The sequence below is a fragment of the Dreissena polymorpha genome, chromosome 3, assembly GCF_020536995.1.
Source record: "Dreissena polymorpha isolate Duluth1 chromosome 3, UMN_Dpol_1.0, whole genome shotgun sequence".
Lineage (NCBI taxonomy): Eukaryota > Metazoa > Mollusca > Bivalvia > Myida > Dreissenidae > Dreissena > Dreissena polymorpha.
In genome coordinates, this window is record NC_068357.1 from 11150730 (window position 1) to 11163755 (window position 13026).

The 13026-nt window shown below is 35.4% G+C and overlaps 2 protein-coding genes across 10 annotated transcripts in view; one reads left to right on the forward strand and one right to left on the reverse strand.

Moving 5' to 3' along the window:
• Positions 1-1367: 1367 nt before the first annotated feature.
• LOC127872980 (uncharacterized protein DDB_G0284459-like) lies at positions 1368-10335 on the reverse strand. Of its 6 annotated transcripts, none has more exons than XM_052416512.1 (4): positions 10132-10335; positions 4639-4947; positions 2915-4242; positions 1368-2639 (listed from the first exon to the last, which is right to left on the reverse strand). In XM_052416512.1, exons 1-4 carry the CDS (start codon positions 10247-10249, stop codon positions 1422-1424), a joined length of 2973 nt encoding a protein of 990 aa, XP_052272472.1. In that variant the 5' UTR covers positions 10250-10335; the 3' UTR covers positions 1368-1421. The 6 variants fall into 6 exon arrangements, with proteins under 6 accessions (XP_052272472.1, XP_052272471.1, XP_052272470.1 ...); XM_052416511.1 differs by having other exon boundaries at positions 2915-4458; XM_052416510.1 differs by having other exon boundaries at positions 2915-4494.
• A 217-nt stretch (positions 10336-10552) lies between these two features.
• The window catches only part of LOC127872981 (BTB/POZ domain-containing protein KCTD3-like), a 33111-nt gene continuing 30637 nt past the window's right edge, over positions 10553-13026 (forward strand). For all 4 annotated transcript variants that reach the window (XR_008045873.1, XR_008045874.1, XM_052416513.1 and 1 more), the window contains exons 1-2: positions 10553-10714; positions 11952-12005. Coding sequence is in view for 2 of the 4 variants with exons in the window: in XM_052416513.1 (XP_052272473.1) it covers positions 10674-10714; positions 11952-12005 (95 nt within the window). In the remaining 2 variants the exon portion in view is untranslated. The remainder of the gene's footprint in view (positions 10715-11951; positions 12006-13026) is intronic.

Genomic DNA, 13026 nt, shown 5'->3' on the forward strand with positions numbered 1-13026 from the left:
GTTTATATTGATTAAAATTTTGAGATGCTCAGATAAAATACTAGTCAGTTTAGCAAAGAAATTTGAAATTATCTTGCATGCAAACTTACATTTCTAATTTTTTATTAACAGTAAAGTCCAAGTGTTTTAACACTGTTTCAAATGAATTTTCCAAATGAAAAAGAATAAAACAATTGACAAAGAACAAAATCCTCAAAATGAAACTAAAAGTCTGACCAAAAACAATGTAAGTGCTCATTTCAATTGCAATATTTTTTAATATCATTTTGAAAGAGTTTTTAATAACATTACTTTTCTGCCAACAAGAAAATCTTTGGGCTTGCACACTTAGTCTTGTTTAGTTTAAACCTATTTATGATAGCTCAATTGCATCAAAAGCCTCAGGCTTATAGAAACGCTCTCAAGTCCGTTTCCTGGGCCTACAACCAGTACTTGGTGACTTTGGGGAACATCTAGTGAAAGTTCCCCCGAGTGGGGATCGAACCTGTGACCTCCGGATCTCCAGGCAGACACCTTATCCATTAACCCTTTGCATGCTGGGTAATTTTTAACCAGGTTTTCCGAAGGAAAAAACTGGTTATTAGATTGGGGAATGCGGGCGGGCTGGCTGGCTGGCTGGCTGGCGGGCGGAACAAGCTTGTCCGGGCCATAACTATGTCGTTCATTGTCAGATTTTAAAATCATTTGGCACATTTGTTCACCATCATTGGACGGTGTGTCGCGCGAAATAATTACGTCGATATCTCCAAGGTCAAGGTCACACTTTGAGTTCAAAGGTCAAAAATGGCCATAAATGAGCTTGTCCTGGCCATAACTATGTCATTCATTGTGAGATTTTAAAATCATTTGGCACATTTGTTCACCATCATGGGACGGTGTGTCGCACGAAAGAATCACGTCAATATCTCCAATGTCAAGGTCGCCACGACTAAAAATAGATTTTTTTTAAAAACAAACTTACAAAGGGGGTTTATTTTGTTTGTTCATTTCAAAAGTTCAGTTTGAGTTTTCTCCCTTTATCAGATTTTTTTCACAATGAAAACCTGGTTTTGTGACAATTTTGTCCCTTGTTCATCTGCTAAAATGTCGTCTGCTGAATTTCTAAAATTAGCATTTTCTTCGATTTTTTTCAAAGAATACTATCAGAATAGCAAACAGTTTGGATCCAGATGAGACGCCACGTTCTGTGGCGTCTCATCTGGATCCAAACTGTTTGCAAAGGCCTTCGAAATTCGGTTCCAGCACTGTAAGGGTTAAGCCATTGCGAAATTCAAGTCTTGTTTAATTCCTATGAATCATAATTGAAAAAATTCATTTAAATTTGCAGATACACATCAAGATATAAAAATAAAACATAATGACAGAACTTTAAATTAAATTTTAATTGGAAAACATAAAATCACGTAATTTATAAGTATATGTTATTTTCGATCTTTTATATCAATAAATGTCATTTGTCTTTGTAAAAGATTTGGATCTTTTATTTCCTCAAGTTCATCTGAGGTCATATTACTAGAGTCATGGATATTTGGAAGGAGTGTTGAGCGTGCCTTCTTTGGTGGGCAATACCTCTCGTTTACTGTTCTCTCCAGGGTTGGCAACGACATAGCCTTGCTAGGGCTTGGCTTTGACTGTTTGAAATTAGCCAATGATGACTCGGTTGAAAATGAAAATGGCTGTTGCTTGGCTAGCATAGAGTCATTTGTGAGTCCATTTGAGTCTTTTGTGGCACAAGGTACCCGAGTAGCAGGTTGGTTGCTGATATAAGGGAATCTTGGTGAACTATTCCTAGTGTCATATGATGGTCTTGATTGCACTGTTCTGTTTGCATGTAACAGTAATGGCTGGTACGATGGTCTTGATTGAACACTTCTGGTTGGCGGTAACTGTAATGGCTGGTTCTCAGTCAATACACCTGGTATTGTGGTGTTGTCAATGCCTCTGGCTGGTCTCCTTGAGAAAGTCATAGCGTCTTGCATGGTAGATGTGTCATTTATTGATGGTAACAAGCCATCATTGGTTTTGTTTATGTTTTTTTGCCGCTTATATTGCTGCTCATCCCGAGACGAATCAGTATCTGACCAAGTTTCATCTGTTTGACCTTTTCTCAAATTTGCTGCACCTATTGTACTCAGTCTAGGAGTGTACCTAGATATATCACAATCAGTCTGCCCAGTGCTTGAACCAGCACTGGCTTTATCTGGACACTTTCTCTCTTCACGAACAGGATAATCTTTTTCTTTATCTTCTGTGGTACATCTGTCCCACGTTTGTGTGACAGCTTTTTGTTTAGAAACATCCTGGGAAGCTTGGCACTGTCTTGCTTCAGTGTTTAAACCCAACCTTTTTTCGCCATCTGTTGTGTCTAAATCCTTTTTCGTTTCCAGATCCTTTTTATTGCACTTTTCCTTTCTGTCGTCAAATGCGATAACTTGGTCTGCAACTGTCTGTCGCGGTATAGGCTGAGGACTATGCCTTTCCTCAGTGGGTTGATGCCTTTGTCCCTCATTTGTGGCATCTCTTCTTATAGCCAAAGCTATTTCCTCTGCTTCTTGCTTTATTTTGATTTTCTCAAACATTGTCATATTTGGGGGTGGTGGTGTGGGTGGCCTGGGTGAGTGGTGGTTTTTAAAACTGTCCTGTGGGATGAAAATGATTGAGCTTTTTAAATGCTTTAAAAACATGAGTAGGATTGTTTGAACCTGGATAAAGGAAATTATATTTAACTTACGACAAATTTAAGCAGGTTTAGACTTTCAAATTAAATTTAAGTTTACATTAAGTACTTTTGTAATATATATTAGCCTTTTAAATGGTGGTTTTATTGTTTTCATAAAAATTAAATGATATATTTATACATCTGTAAGATTATCAACTTGATAAACAACTCGGGCAAGACACATTTTTTACATACCAACATTTTTTTAAACTGCGCCTGGTCGACACACTTGTGTAAACGTCGTCCAGTACTACTGAACACAACATAGTTGATTTTCCCAGAGTTTGATTCTTGGGATCCCCTAGCGCCACTTTTAGCAGGAAAGCAATTGGCTCTGGTAGCAGGACTTGGACTGTGATCTTTAAGAGCAGGGGATGCTGGTCTTGGGAAGTCCTTTGTGGCCTGCTCATTGGTCATTCTAAACTTATGTTTCTCAATCTCTTTTTTCACACCCTCTTCTCTGTGTTTCTTTAGTTGCATTTTGTTGTAAGAGATTTGTCGCTTGTTTTTAAGGTTTTCCAATGTTCCAGACTTGTATTTCTTGTTGATTGGACTGAGAGTCTTTCTTTCAATATCAATATCCTCTTCACGGAGTCTATCAATGATTTTCAACTGTGGCTTAATGTTATCTTTCATAAACTGCTCAAGTTTGATGCGGTTTTGCAACCATACCATCTGAACACTTGGTTTCATAGCAAGATTCTTCCATGCTTGGATTTGCTTAGGCTCCGATTTAACCTCATGAACACAAATGCTTAAATTAGTGTCAGTTTCACTGTTTGTTTCAGTATTTATGTCTTCAGAACTGGTGGAGTCTGTCTTACTTAATTTCTCTGGCTCAGACTCCTCTCCTGACTCACTTTCCCTTGTATCATCATCATCAGATAAATAGTCCTTGTCTGTGATATATTTTTCTGTATCTGGCTTTTCTTTGGTATTGTCTGACTTTGTAGACTCAAACTGCTCATCTTCAAATTGAATATCTTGAACAGTGATTTCATTGTCAATGTTAGGAACGTGTCTCAATTCCTGTGTAGTTTTCTTGAAAAATTTAGTTGTACGAGTGTCTTCAAAGTCATTTGTATATTGTTTTGTATGTTCTTTTCGTTTTTCAAAGTGAGTTAAAGACGTGATATTAGCAAGTGGGATATCTTTTGATTTTCTTTTGTCACAAATCTTGTTTTTACTATTATCATCTTTGTCTTCATTTTTTAATTCTGAGTAGCTTTTGGGATGTTTTCTTTGATCTTTGCTTGGCACATTTGTCTGGTTTTTATCACTAAAACGGGTATCAATCTTCGTGTCAGCCTTAGATATTAATTTTTCCTCAGACTTCTGTAGTTCTTCAAAGACTTTGTGTATTCTTGCTTGGCCCGCATATACAGCGTCTATCTTGCTAGTGGCTGCTAAAGACCTCTGGCTCTCCAGCAAAGGGACGGTCTTGTTGTCATCTGTGGTCTGTTTGTAATCCTTGGTTGTGTTGTCATCTGTGGTCTGTTTGTAATCCTTGGTTGTGTTGTCATCTGTGGTCTGTTTGTAACCCTCGGTTGTGTTGTCATATTTGGTCTGTTTGTAATTCTTGGTCTTGTTGGCATCTGTGGTCTGTATGTAATCCTTGGTTGTGCTGTCATCTGTGGTCTGTTTGTAATCCTTGGTTGTGTTGTCATCTTTGGTCTGTTTGTAATTCTTGGTCTTGTTGGCATCTGTGGTCTGTATGTAATCCTTGGTTGTGTTGTCATCTGTGGTCTGTTTGTAATCCTTGGTTGTGTTGTCATCTGTGGTCTGTTTGTTATCTTTGGTCTTGTTATCATCTTTGGTCTGTTTGTAATCCTTGGTTGTGTTGTCATCTTTGGTCTGTTTGTAATCCTTGGTTGTGTTGTCGTCTTTGGTCTGTTTGTAATCCTTGGTTATGTTGTCACCTGTGGTCTGTTTGTAATCCTTGGTTGTGTTGTCATATTTGGTCTGTTTGTAATTCTTGGTCTTGTTGGCATCTGTGGTCTGTATGTAATCCTTGGTTGTGCTGTCATCTGTGGTCTGTTTGTAATCCTTGGTTGTGTTGTCATCTTTGGGCTGTTGGTAATCCTTGGTCTTGTTGTCATCTGCATTAACTGGAATCTCTGGCACTTTATCTGGACAAGTGTTTGGTAAGCTGCTGTCCCCGGTGGACAATTCACTGTTTGATGGCTCAGAGATAAGGGTTGGTGGTATATCAACATCTTGGGATGGAGCTGAAGATTATCAATAGAACCTTACTTTAGTTTAAACATATTTTAATTAAGCCCAATTGCATGCAAAGTCTATTCCAACGCTCTTGAGTTGTCTTCCTGGGTAGAACCAGTACTTTGTGTCCATGGGAGGGATCTAAAGATCATGCACACAGCGTAGATCAAACCTGTGACCTCCCATTGGCTACCATATCAATTGTGACAACAACCATACTGTACCATATGCAAACAAACTAGAGCTTTATAGAAATATGACTAAAATTCCAGCACAGCATTTTTCACAGACTTGGCAGCCATGTCCATGACAATAATTAAGGGCAATTAGCTCAGAATCAGTGATTGACTGGGGGAAAAGTGTGTCTTGCACATCTATACTTCATGTTGATGACATATTTAAAGTTTGAATTGAATCACTCAAGAAATGTAGTTCACACATCAAATTTATAAAATTTGCAGCCATGGTCATGGCCAAGTTCAAGGGCACATAACCCAGGAATAAGTAAATCACTGCTTGTGTAAATTGTGTCTCAAAGCAAGATTATACGATTTTTATGTGTTAAATTGTAATATATTGATAAAAATATGTTACAATAACACAAAATATGCAAGAAAAATTATAAATTGAAGATGAATTTCATAAAATGAAGCAAAGACAAATTAGCGCCACGAGCCGATTGGGACGAAGATATTTCGTACATATTTTCTTACAATAACCGAAGCATTTGTCTTTTTATTAGGATCGGAGTTAGTGTTCGTGTGTCATATGAATAGATATCATGCAGAAATTTAAAATAAACCGTTAATTTAAATTTAGATTCACATCGTACATGCATGATATACATGCTGGCGAATTCGACTGTACAGATATTTTTGATTTCAGAATTAAATATCTGGCTTATTTCGCATTTTTTGACACATGTTCTTCTTAACTTTTATTTTGATTTATATTGAAATATATGTATTAGAAGATTTTTACACATTTTATATAAATTCATAAATATTTGACAAAATCGTATAATCTCCCTTTAAACCCCCAAACTTCGCTGTGATGACATTTTTTAACTTTCAATTCTACAATTCACAAAAAAATTAAAAAGAGCATTAACTTGAGTATCTAATGTTAAATCTATGTTACCATACCACAGCTATTATTAGAATGATTTTAAGAAAACATTTTGTTGATTTTGAGTGTTTACAGGGCTTTAAAATTTTATTACTAAAACTTGTCAAAGTGGTGACAAATATCCCCCCCCCCCCTCCCCCCCCAAAAAAATTGAAGCAATTGGTCATTTTTATCCCCCTGGATATTTTTTAGTTTCAACTCTATATAGTTTCATGTTGATAGCTCATATAGCTTCTGAGATATGGCCCTGAAAATTTTGTGACAGATGGAAGGAGAACGCCAATTTCTATATCCCTCCGCCTTTGGAGCGGGATAAAAAGGGGCATATCTTTTTTGTTATTTGAACATGCTCATCAAAAGCAACAATGCATGCAAGATTTAATGTTATGCATAAAAAAATGTAGTAGAACTCAGTGCACATAAGTTTGTGTCTGTGGACCTACAGAAAGCATGACATCCATCATGATTCCAGTATACCTCTCTTTAGGTCACAAGGGGGAGGGAGGCTATAATAACATAGGGTAACATTATAAACAAATTGTAACAGTATGATGATGTAGACTTATCTTCTTTAAACAAATAAATGATGACCAGAATGCATTTTACCTAGCTTAATTATCTCTTGATATCTCTGTTTAATTGTCATGTAACCAATAATACCTATACATAAGGCCAGTTTAGGTCACAACAAATTAATATGATGTTCAGCAGAATGTGGGCCACACAAAAAATAAAACGGGCAAGCTGAATAAAAGAAAAATATTGATATTCAATTTTTGATATCAGATACAAGCAAAAAGCACATAATAAAAAATACATGACCACATTTATTGAACATTTTTATCTAAAGAATTCAAAGCGCTCTATATATTGCTAAAAGTTTCCTTTTTTAGGCTTTTGGTATAATCGGATCCACTTAATACCTGACTTTTGTTAGTAAATGTTACTATTAGTAAGTACCCTTTACTTGTGTTAATGTTTGTTTCTATTGTCACTCATAGAGAAAAATAAGGGAAGAGTATGCTCAACCACTTTTGTCATTCTGACCTTTACAACAGGATGCCCATCTTTAAAAATGTTAACCGACCAACCACAGGAAGTATCTTAACAGTAATTTGGGGTATTAGTACATTTTTTATGATCATTTTTATGCAATGTATGCAGTTTTTTTTGCTCCTTACTGCCTTGTTTATATATTTAACACATTGGTTGACATTTCATAGTCAGAAGCAGTGGCCCCTGAGAGAAATAATCTTGCACAATATTTCTAACAGCTGCTTAAGAGCAACTAAAAGGAAAGGAAATTTTCCTCTAAGAAAGGACCAGACAGCCTAACACTTCTGTTTTTGTACCATTAACTGTTTAACAAAAAAATATACAATAAAAATAAAGTCTATGGTGCAAAATATTATTATTTAACATATAAATTACTTTTGTTTTACGATTTAATTAATTTATTTATTTATTATAATTGATCTCAACTCAAGGACGATACTGTTTGTTTATATAATGTAAATTTCATGTAATGCTCAACTGTATATTTGTTATATGTATGTTGTTATATTATGTCGGTCAATAGCAATACATCGCTAATGTTATACTTGTTATGTACAAACCGACTTGAAATAAAATTTGTATTTGTATTTGTATTTTGTATTTGATTTTCAGGTGTCCCAAATCCAACAAACAGCTAATGAATTTGTTAAGGCCTAGTGAACCATTCAAAATTTACAAAGTATAAATCCAAAAGAGAAAAGACAAGATATTAAACTTCCATTTTATAAAAGAAAATCATCTAAGATCTAAAACAATATAAGGTAATATTCAAATAGGGGCTGTCCATTAAGTATGTCACGCTCCAGGCGGGGGGGATGGGGTGTAAGAAAGTGTGACAAGGGGGGGGGGGGGGGGGGGGTAGGGTTAGGCTATGATTGATGTCATACATTATTTATATATTTAAATTTGAATGCTATATTTTGAAATAACTTTTTTAGTAGAATTGAATAGCCTTTTAAAAAAGTGAAACATTTGAATTAATTTTATGTTGAATTAGCATGAAATGCGTATCTCCTGAAATTATAGTTTACGATTCCTCTCGCTAGGAGGTCAATACAAAAAAATGTTTAAAAGTTTGACTTAATGTAGGGGGGGGGTTTCCAAGTTTCACGACAGTTTGTGACAGCGGGGAAGGGTTCAAAATGGTAGAAACTAGTGTGACCTACTTTATGGACGGACCCATAAAGAAATAAAGATATATTGAACTGGTCTGATAAAACTTTAACATTAATTTTTGTTTAACTCGTATAGATAAAATATTAAGTTGTCATTGACAGCTAGACTATCAATTGTATCAAACCCTGACAACAAGACATTAAATAATAACAAACAACAGGTTAACATTTGCAACCAAGCAAGTCAGAAACAGGTTAGTAGTAACTTTAAACAAAACTTACATAATCTCTCCACTTATGATCATCTACAATAAACAGAATCTTTTTCTTTTTATTTCAATTAATTAATCAACAGCAATCTTAACAACAACAAACACAGTTAATAGATCATTATGCAGTGTCTATAATGAACTTCTTTATGCACTGAGAAACAGTATTATCCCTCTGAGTGTCAGGCTGACACAAGAGATCTTCAATATTTATTAATTATCAATGCCCCAAAAGGGAGGCTAATAGCAAGTCTGAGCTCTAAGGGAGGCTAATAGCAAGTCTGAGCTCTAAGGGAGGCTAATAGCAAGTCTGAGCTCTAAGGGAGGCTAATAGCAAGTCTGAGCTCTAAGGGAGGCTTATAGCAAGTCTGAGCTCTAAGGGAGGCTAATAGCAAGTCTGAGCTCTAAGAATAGCAAGTCTGAGCTCTAAGGGAGGCTAATAGCAAGTCTGAGCTCAAAGGGAGGCTAATAGCAAGTCTGAGCTCTTAGCTCTGAGTTGGCCTCTGAAACTTTCTTCTCTTTTTTTGTGGACTAAGAGTAACAAAATACCTCCCTAACCTGCACCTTATATAGAGTCATCAAAATTAGCAGTTTAACTAAGCAAACCAATATATTATAACTTAATACCGAAACATTAGTACAAGCCCTCTTATGTAAACAAAGAATGAGCAAGTCTGATTCAAAATTTACCAATATTCTTATGCTTATTCTTATACATGATAATAATACTGACAAAATGTAAGGACACTCATCTGATAAAATTTTTAAACAATCATACATTTCAGAATCTGCAAAAATAACTTTACAGTGACACATTGCTTTTTTCCTCCCCTTTTTGCAATATTGTGCCCAAATAACTCAGTATCCAGCAGGAAAAAGACTGTCGGTCAAAAGCTAATCATAGCTTATGTTATAATGTTGACCCCAGCTTTGTTCATATTTTGTGTTTGTGTTGGTTTGTATTGTGCTGTATTGTGCTGTTTTGTACTGTTTGGGCAATCGGTCACTTGCCTTAAATAAAGGACCAACTACCGGTAATTGTTTTTAATGAAAATTCAATACTGCTCCAGCAGCTGGAGTTTTACTTCTTTATATTGTATATCATACCGACAATAAATAAATATTGATTTGATTTGAGACCGTAAAGGACCCATATGCAGACCATATGGGAATCCCATAGGACCCTCATGCAGCCCATAATATGGGCCCCATATATTTAGGTTGCTTGGTAGCTTAGTACCTGTTATATGAGACAATAGAATTATGGTACTTAATATCTTACAACTTTGAATCATTATGTATTATAAGAATATGAACAATGAAATCAGATGCTTGGTGTTTAGTGTAATGTGAAAAAACTGAGCTCAAGCCGGGGATTGAACCCACGACCTCCAGAGTGGTAGTCAGACACTTAAACCACGTTGCTAAAGAGCGGATGGGTTACTTTGTAAACAAAAGTTCATTATTATATGTACACGTAACAATATTAATATAGTGCGTGTGTTGACAAGTGACTTTTGGTATAATTTTTAAGCTAGTCAAACATTATAATTGCTTCGTATTACAAAATGACAAAAATAAATAAACTTAACTTCAAACATCTTTATATCTCAATTCTACCTACCTGCATGGTGTTCATTTACGGATGACGAATTCAAAGGATGTACTTTATTCTTCTTCAATGTCCATTTTCCCGTAGAAGAAGTCCGGATTGATCGACTTCCACAGCACTTATTCCCCATTTTATCAAAGCATGCTTAAATAAATGCAATTTTAAATAGTGCGCTTTCACTCCCGCTCCTGTAACTTCATCAGGCAGTTGCTAAGTGATGTCATGGAAATAGTCACGTGACATATTCAGTGAATTTTTTTAAAAATATTTAATGATTTTTTTTTACTTTAAACATCTTAGGAATTTCTAATTAAGATAATTAGAAATGCGTCAATTGTATTCAAAAATAAATAAGATGTAATTATGTCGTCGTATTGGTAAAATATGGTATGTGGTGTGTAACCTATAAGGTTATGGTTCAATGCATGTCAATGTCAACTTCCGGTATAATTTTAGAATTGATTGAACCTATAAATAAGCATAAATGCTCAGCTACTATTTAAAGTAAAACTTTATCGTTTACTTAATATAGTTGTATTTTCTTAACGGAACAGATGCCCGGAGAAATTATCCATCTCAATGTTGGTGGCAAAAGGTATATTTTTTGCTATTTCATCTATTATCATTGATCAGTGTTATCGCAAATTAAAATCTCCTTCCGAATCTGAGACTGATGTGAAGCTTTTCATTAAAATTCAATCATGAATCATTTCTGATATAACTAAAATGAATATCGTCGTTAAACATCTATCGGCACTAAGAAAAAAACGTTTATTTGAGCATCTGAGTCAGTGAGCGGGTGTCCGACTTAAAACGGTTGTTTGTAAGCACCAAGTGACCAACTTTCTGGTTAGCTTAGTTAGTCGCAATAATCCAACGGGCGCCTTATCCCACTCCTTGCTATTGACCCTCTGGGTTGCTGGGAGTTGCAAATGATAATGTTATTTTCATTTAAAGTCGCCGCCTGGAATTTTTCAAGGCGGCACTTTAACCTGTTATGTTTGCGTAATTAAACACAAAAAGACAATAAATATCATGTAACTTATGCTCAATAATTAATTAAAACAACTTGCATGAAAAGGTGTGCTTGCATAATAATGATAAAAATCAAAAGTCTCAAACAGTTCAACGGTTCATGAAAATGTGTATGTTTTAGTTATGGACAACACCCAGTATTCTGAATTTAAAAATACGCCATGGACTACCTCCTTTAACCTTCCCAAGCTGGATCTTTTGTTTAAGTCAACCAATGGTATATATCTATTAATTCCGGAAACTCCATAAGATAGATTGAATTTTCAATTCAAAACTTAGGCTTTATGTTTATTTCCATTTTTTGATCAAGCTGTTGTTTTGAGTAATACTCCACAAATGACACGCATATTGATGTTGATGGTAACAGGCATTGACTGTTACGACGTATGATTGATTGAACTCAATTTTATTGACATGTGTAAGACATAATGTTTTTTCATTTAAAAAAAAACGACTTACGTTATCAGGAAAAACTTTGAACTGTACTCATAAAAGCTCAAAGCATTCAGGAACAACTGAGCCTTAAGTGGACAAGTGTTTCGCTAGTGTTTTAGAAAGTTTCAGAGGTCCAGCTATAAATATCTGTAGGCAAGATGAAAATCACAAATTCTGTGACATGGAAACATTTGTATGGAGCAAAAAGTTCAAGGAAATCATGTGTGAGGCTAACGCCTCAGATATTGTGCAGTAATGACAGTCGCTTTGATGTTGCATGCATCAGGCATCGTACGACATGTTAATTGTAATATAATAAAAGAAATTATGCCTTAACTTAATTGTTCGACTTGATCTTTCAGGTTTTCTACATCCAAACAAACACTGACATGGATACCAGAGTCATTTTTTACAAGGTGAGTTAACATTTTCTTTTCCTGAAGTGATATGCTTTGACATGCTTATATATGATATATAGAAAAAATTATAGAATTTATATTTTGAGTATTATTCTATGGCCTATATTGCGCCAATGCACCTCTGTATGTTGACTAAAGATACCCCATGGGGTCAGCAACAGTGTACAAGTGTAGGAATAGCTATAAAATCTAAAACCAAAGCAACGTTCTGTGTCATTTTGAATTATTGCCTGGTCGTTTTTTACTGCTCTCACATGTCTTACAATCTCAATACATATTTTTATTAAAAAAGTGCGGCAAATAGCACTTTAGCAGTGGTACTGTCCGTTTGTGTTTTATAATTATTGCACTGAAATAGAATTTTTTCCATGGATAAATAATAATAGCAATGTCATTAGAATAGGGTTGGAGGACTTTCAATTTTGAAACAAAGAAACAACTATTTTTAGCTCACCTGATTGCTCAGGTGAGCTTTTGTGACCGGTCTTTGTCCGTCGTCCGTCTGTCCGTCCACATTTGTTCTTAAACACTCTGGAGGCCACATTTATTTCCGATCTTCATGAAACTTGGTCAGAAGCTTTGTCCCAATGAAATCTTGGTCGAGTTCGAAATTGGGTCATGCCAGGTCAAAAACTAAAACACTAGGTCAAAAAAAAGAAAAAACTTGTCAACACTGTAGAAGTCACATTTCATGCCCAATCTTCATGTAACTTTGTCAAAATGTTTGTCTTAATGATATGTTGGTTGAGTTCAAAAGTGATTCCGGTCTGTTGAAAAACATGGCCGCCAGTGGGCGGGGCAGTTTTCCTTATTCGGCTATAGAGAAACCTTGTAAACACTATAAGTCACAATTTTTGCCCAATCATCATGAAAGTTTGTCAAAACATGAGTTTTATTGATATCTCGGACGTTTTCGCATATGGTCCAGATTAGTGAAAAAACATGGCCGCCAGTGGGCGGGTCATTTTTTTCCATATGTATATAGTGAAAACATGTGAACACTTTAGAAGTCACATGT

Excerpts from the sequence above, each read along its gene's own strand:
- LOC127872980 (XM_052416507.1), bottom strand. The coding sequence starts at position 10,249 with ATGGGGAATAAGTGCTGTGGAAGTCGATCAATCCGGACTTCTTCTACG. Across the intron at positions 4,948-10,131 it reads CGTAAATGAACACCATGCAG|CTCCATCCCAAGATGTTGAT; the intron begins GTAGGTAGAATT and ends GATAATCTTCAG. Across the intron at positions 2,640-2,914 it reads CGCAGTTTAAAAAAATGTTG|GACAGTTTTAAAAACCACCA; the intron begins GTATGTAAAAAA and ends TTCATCCCACAG.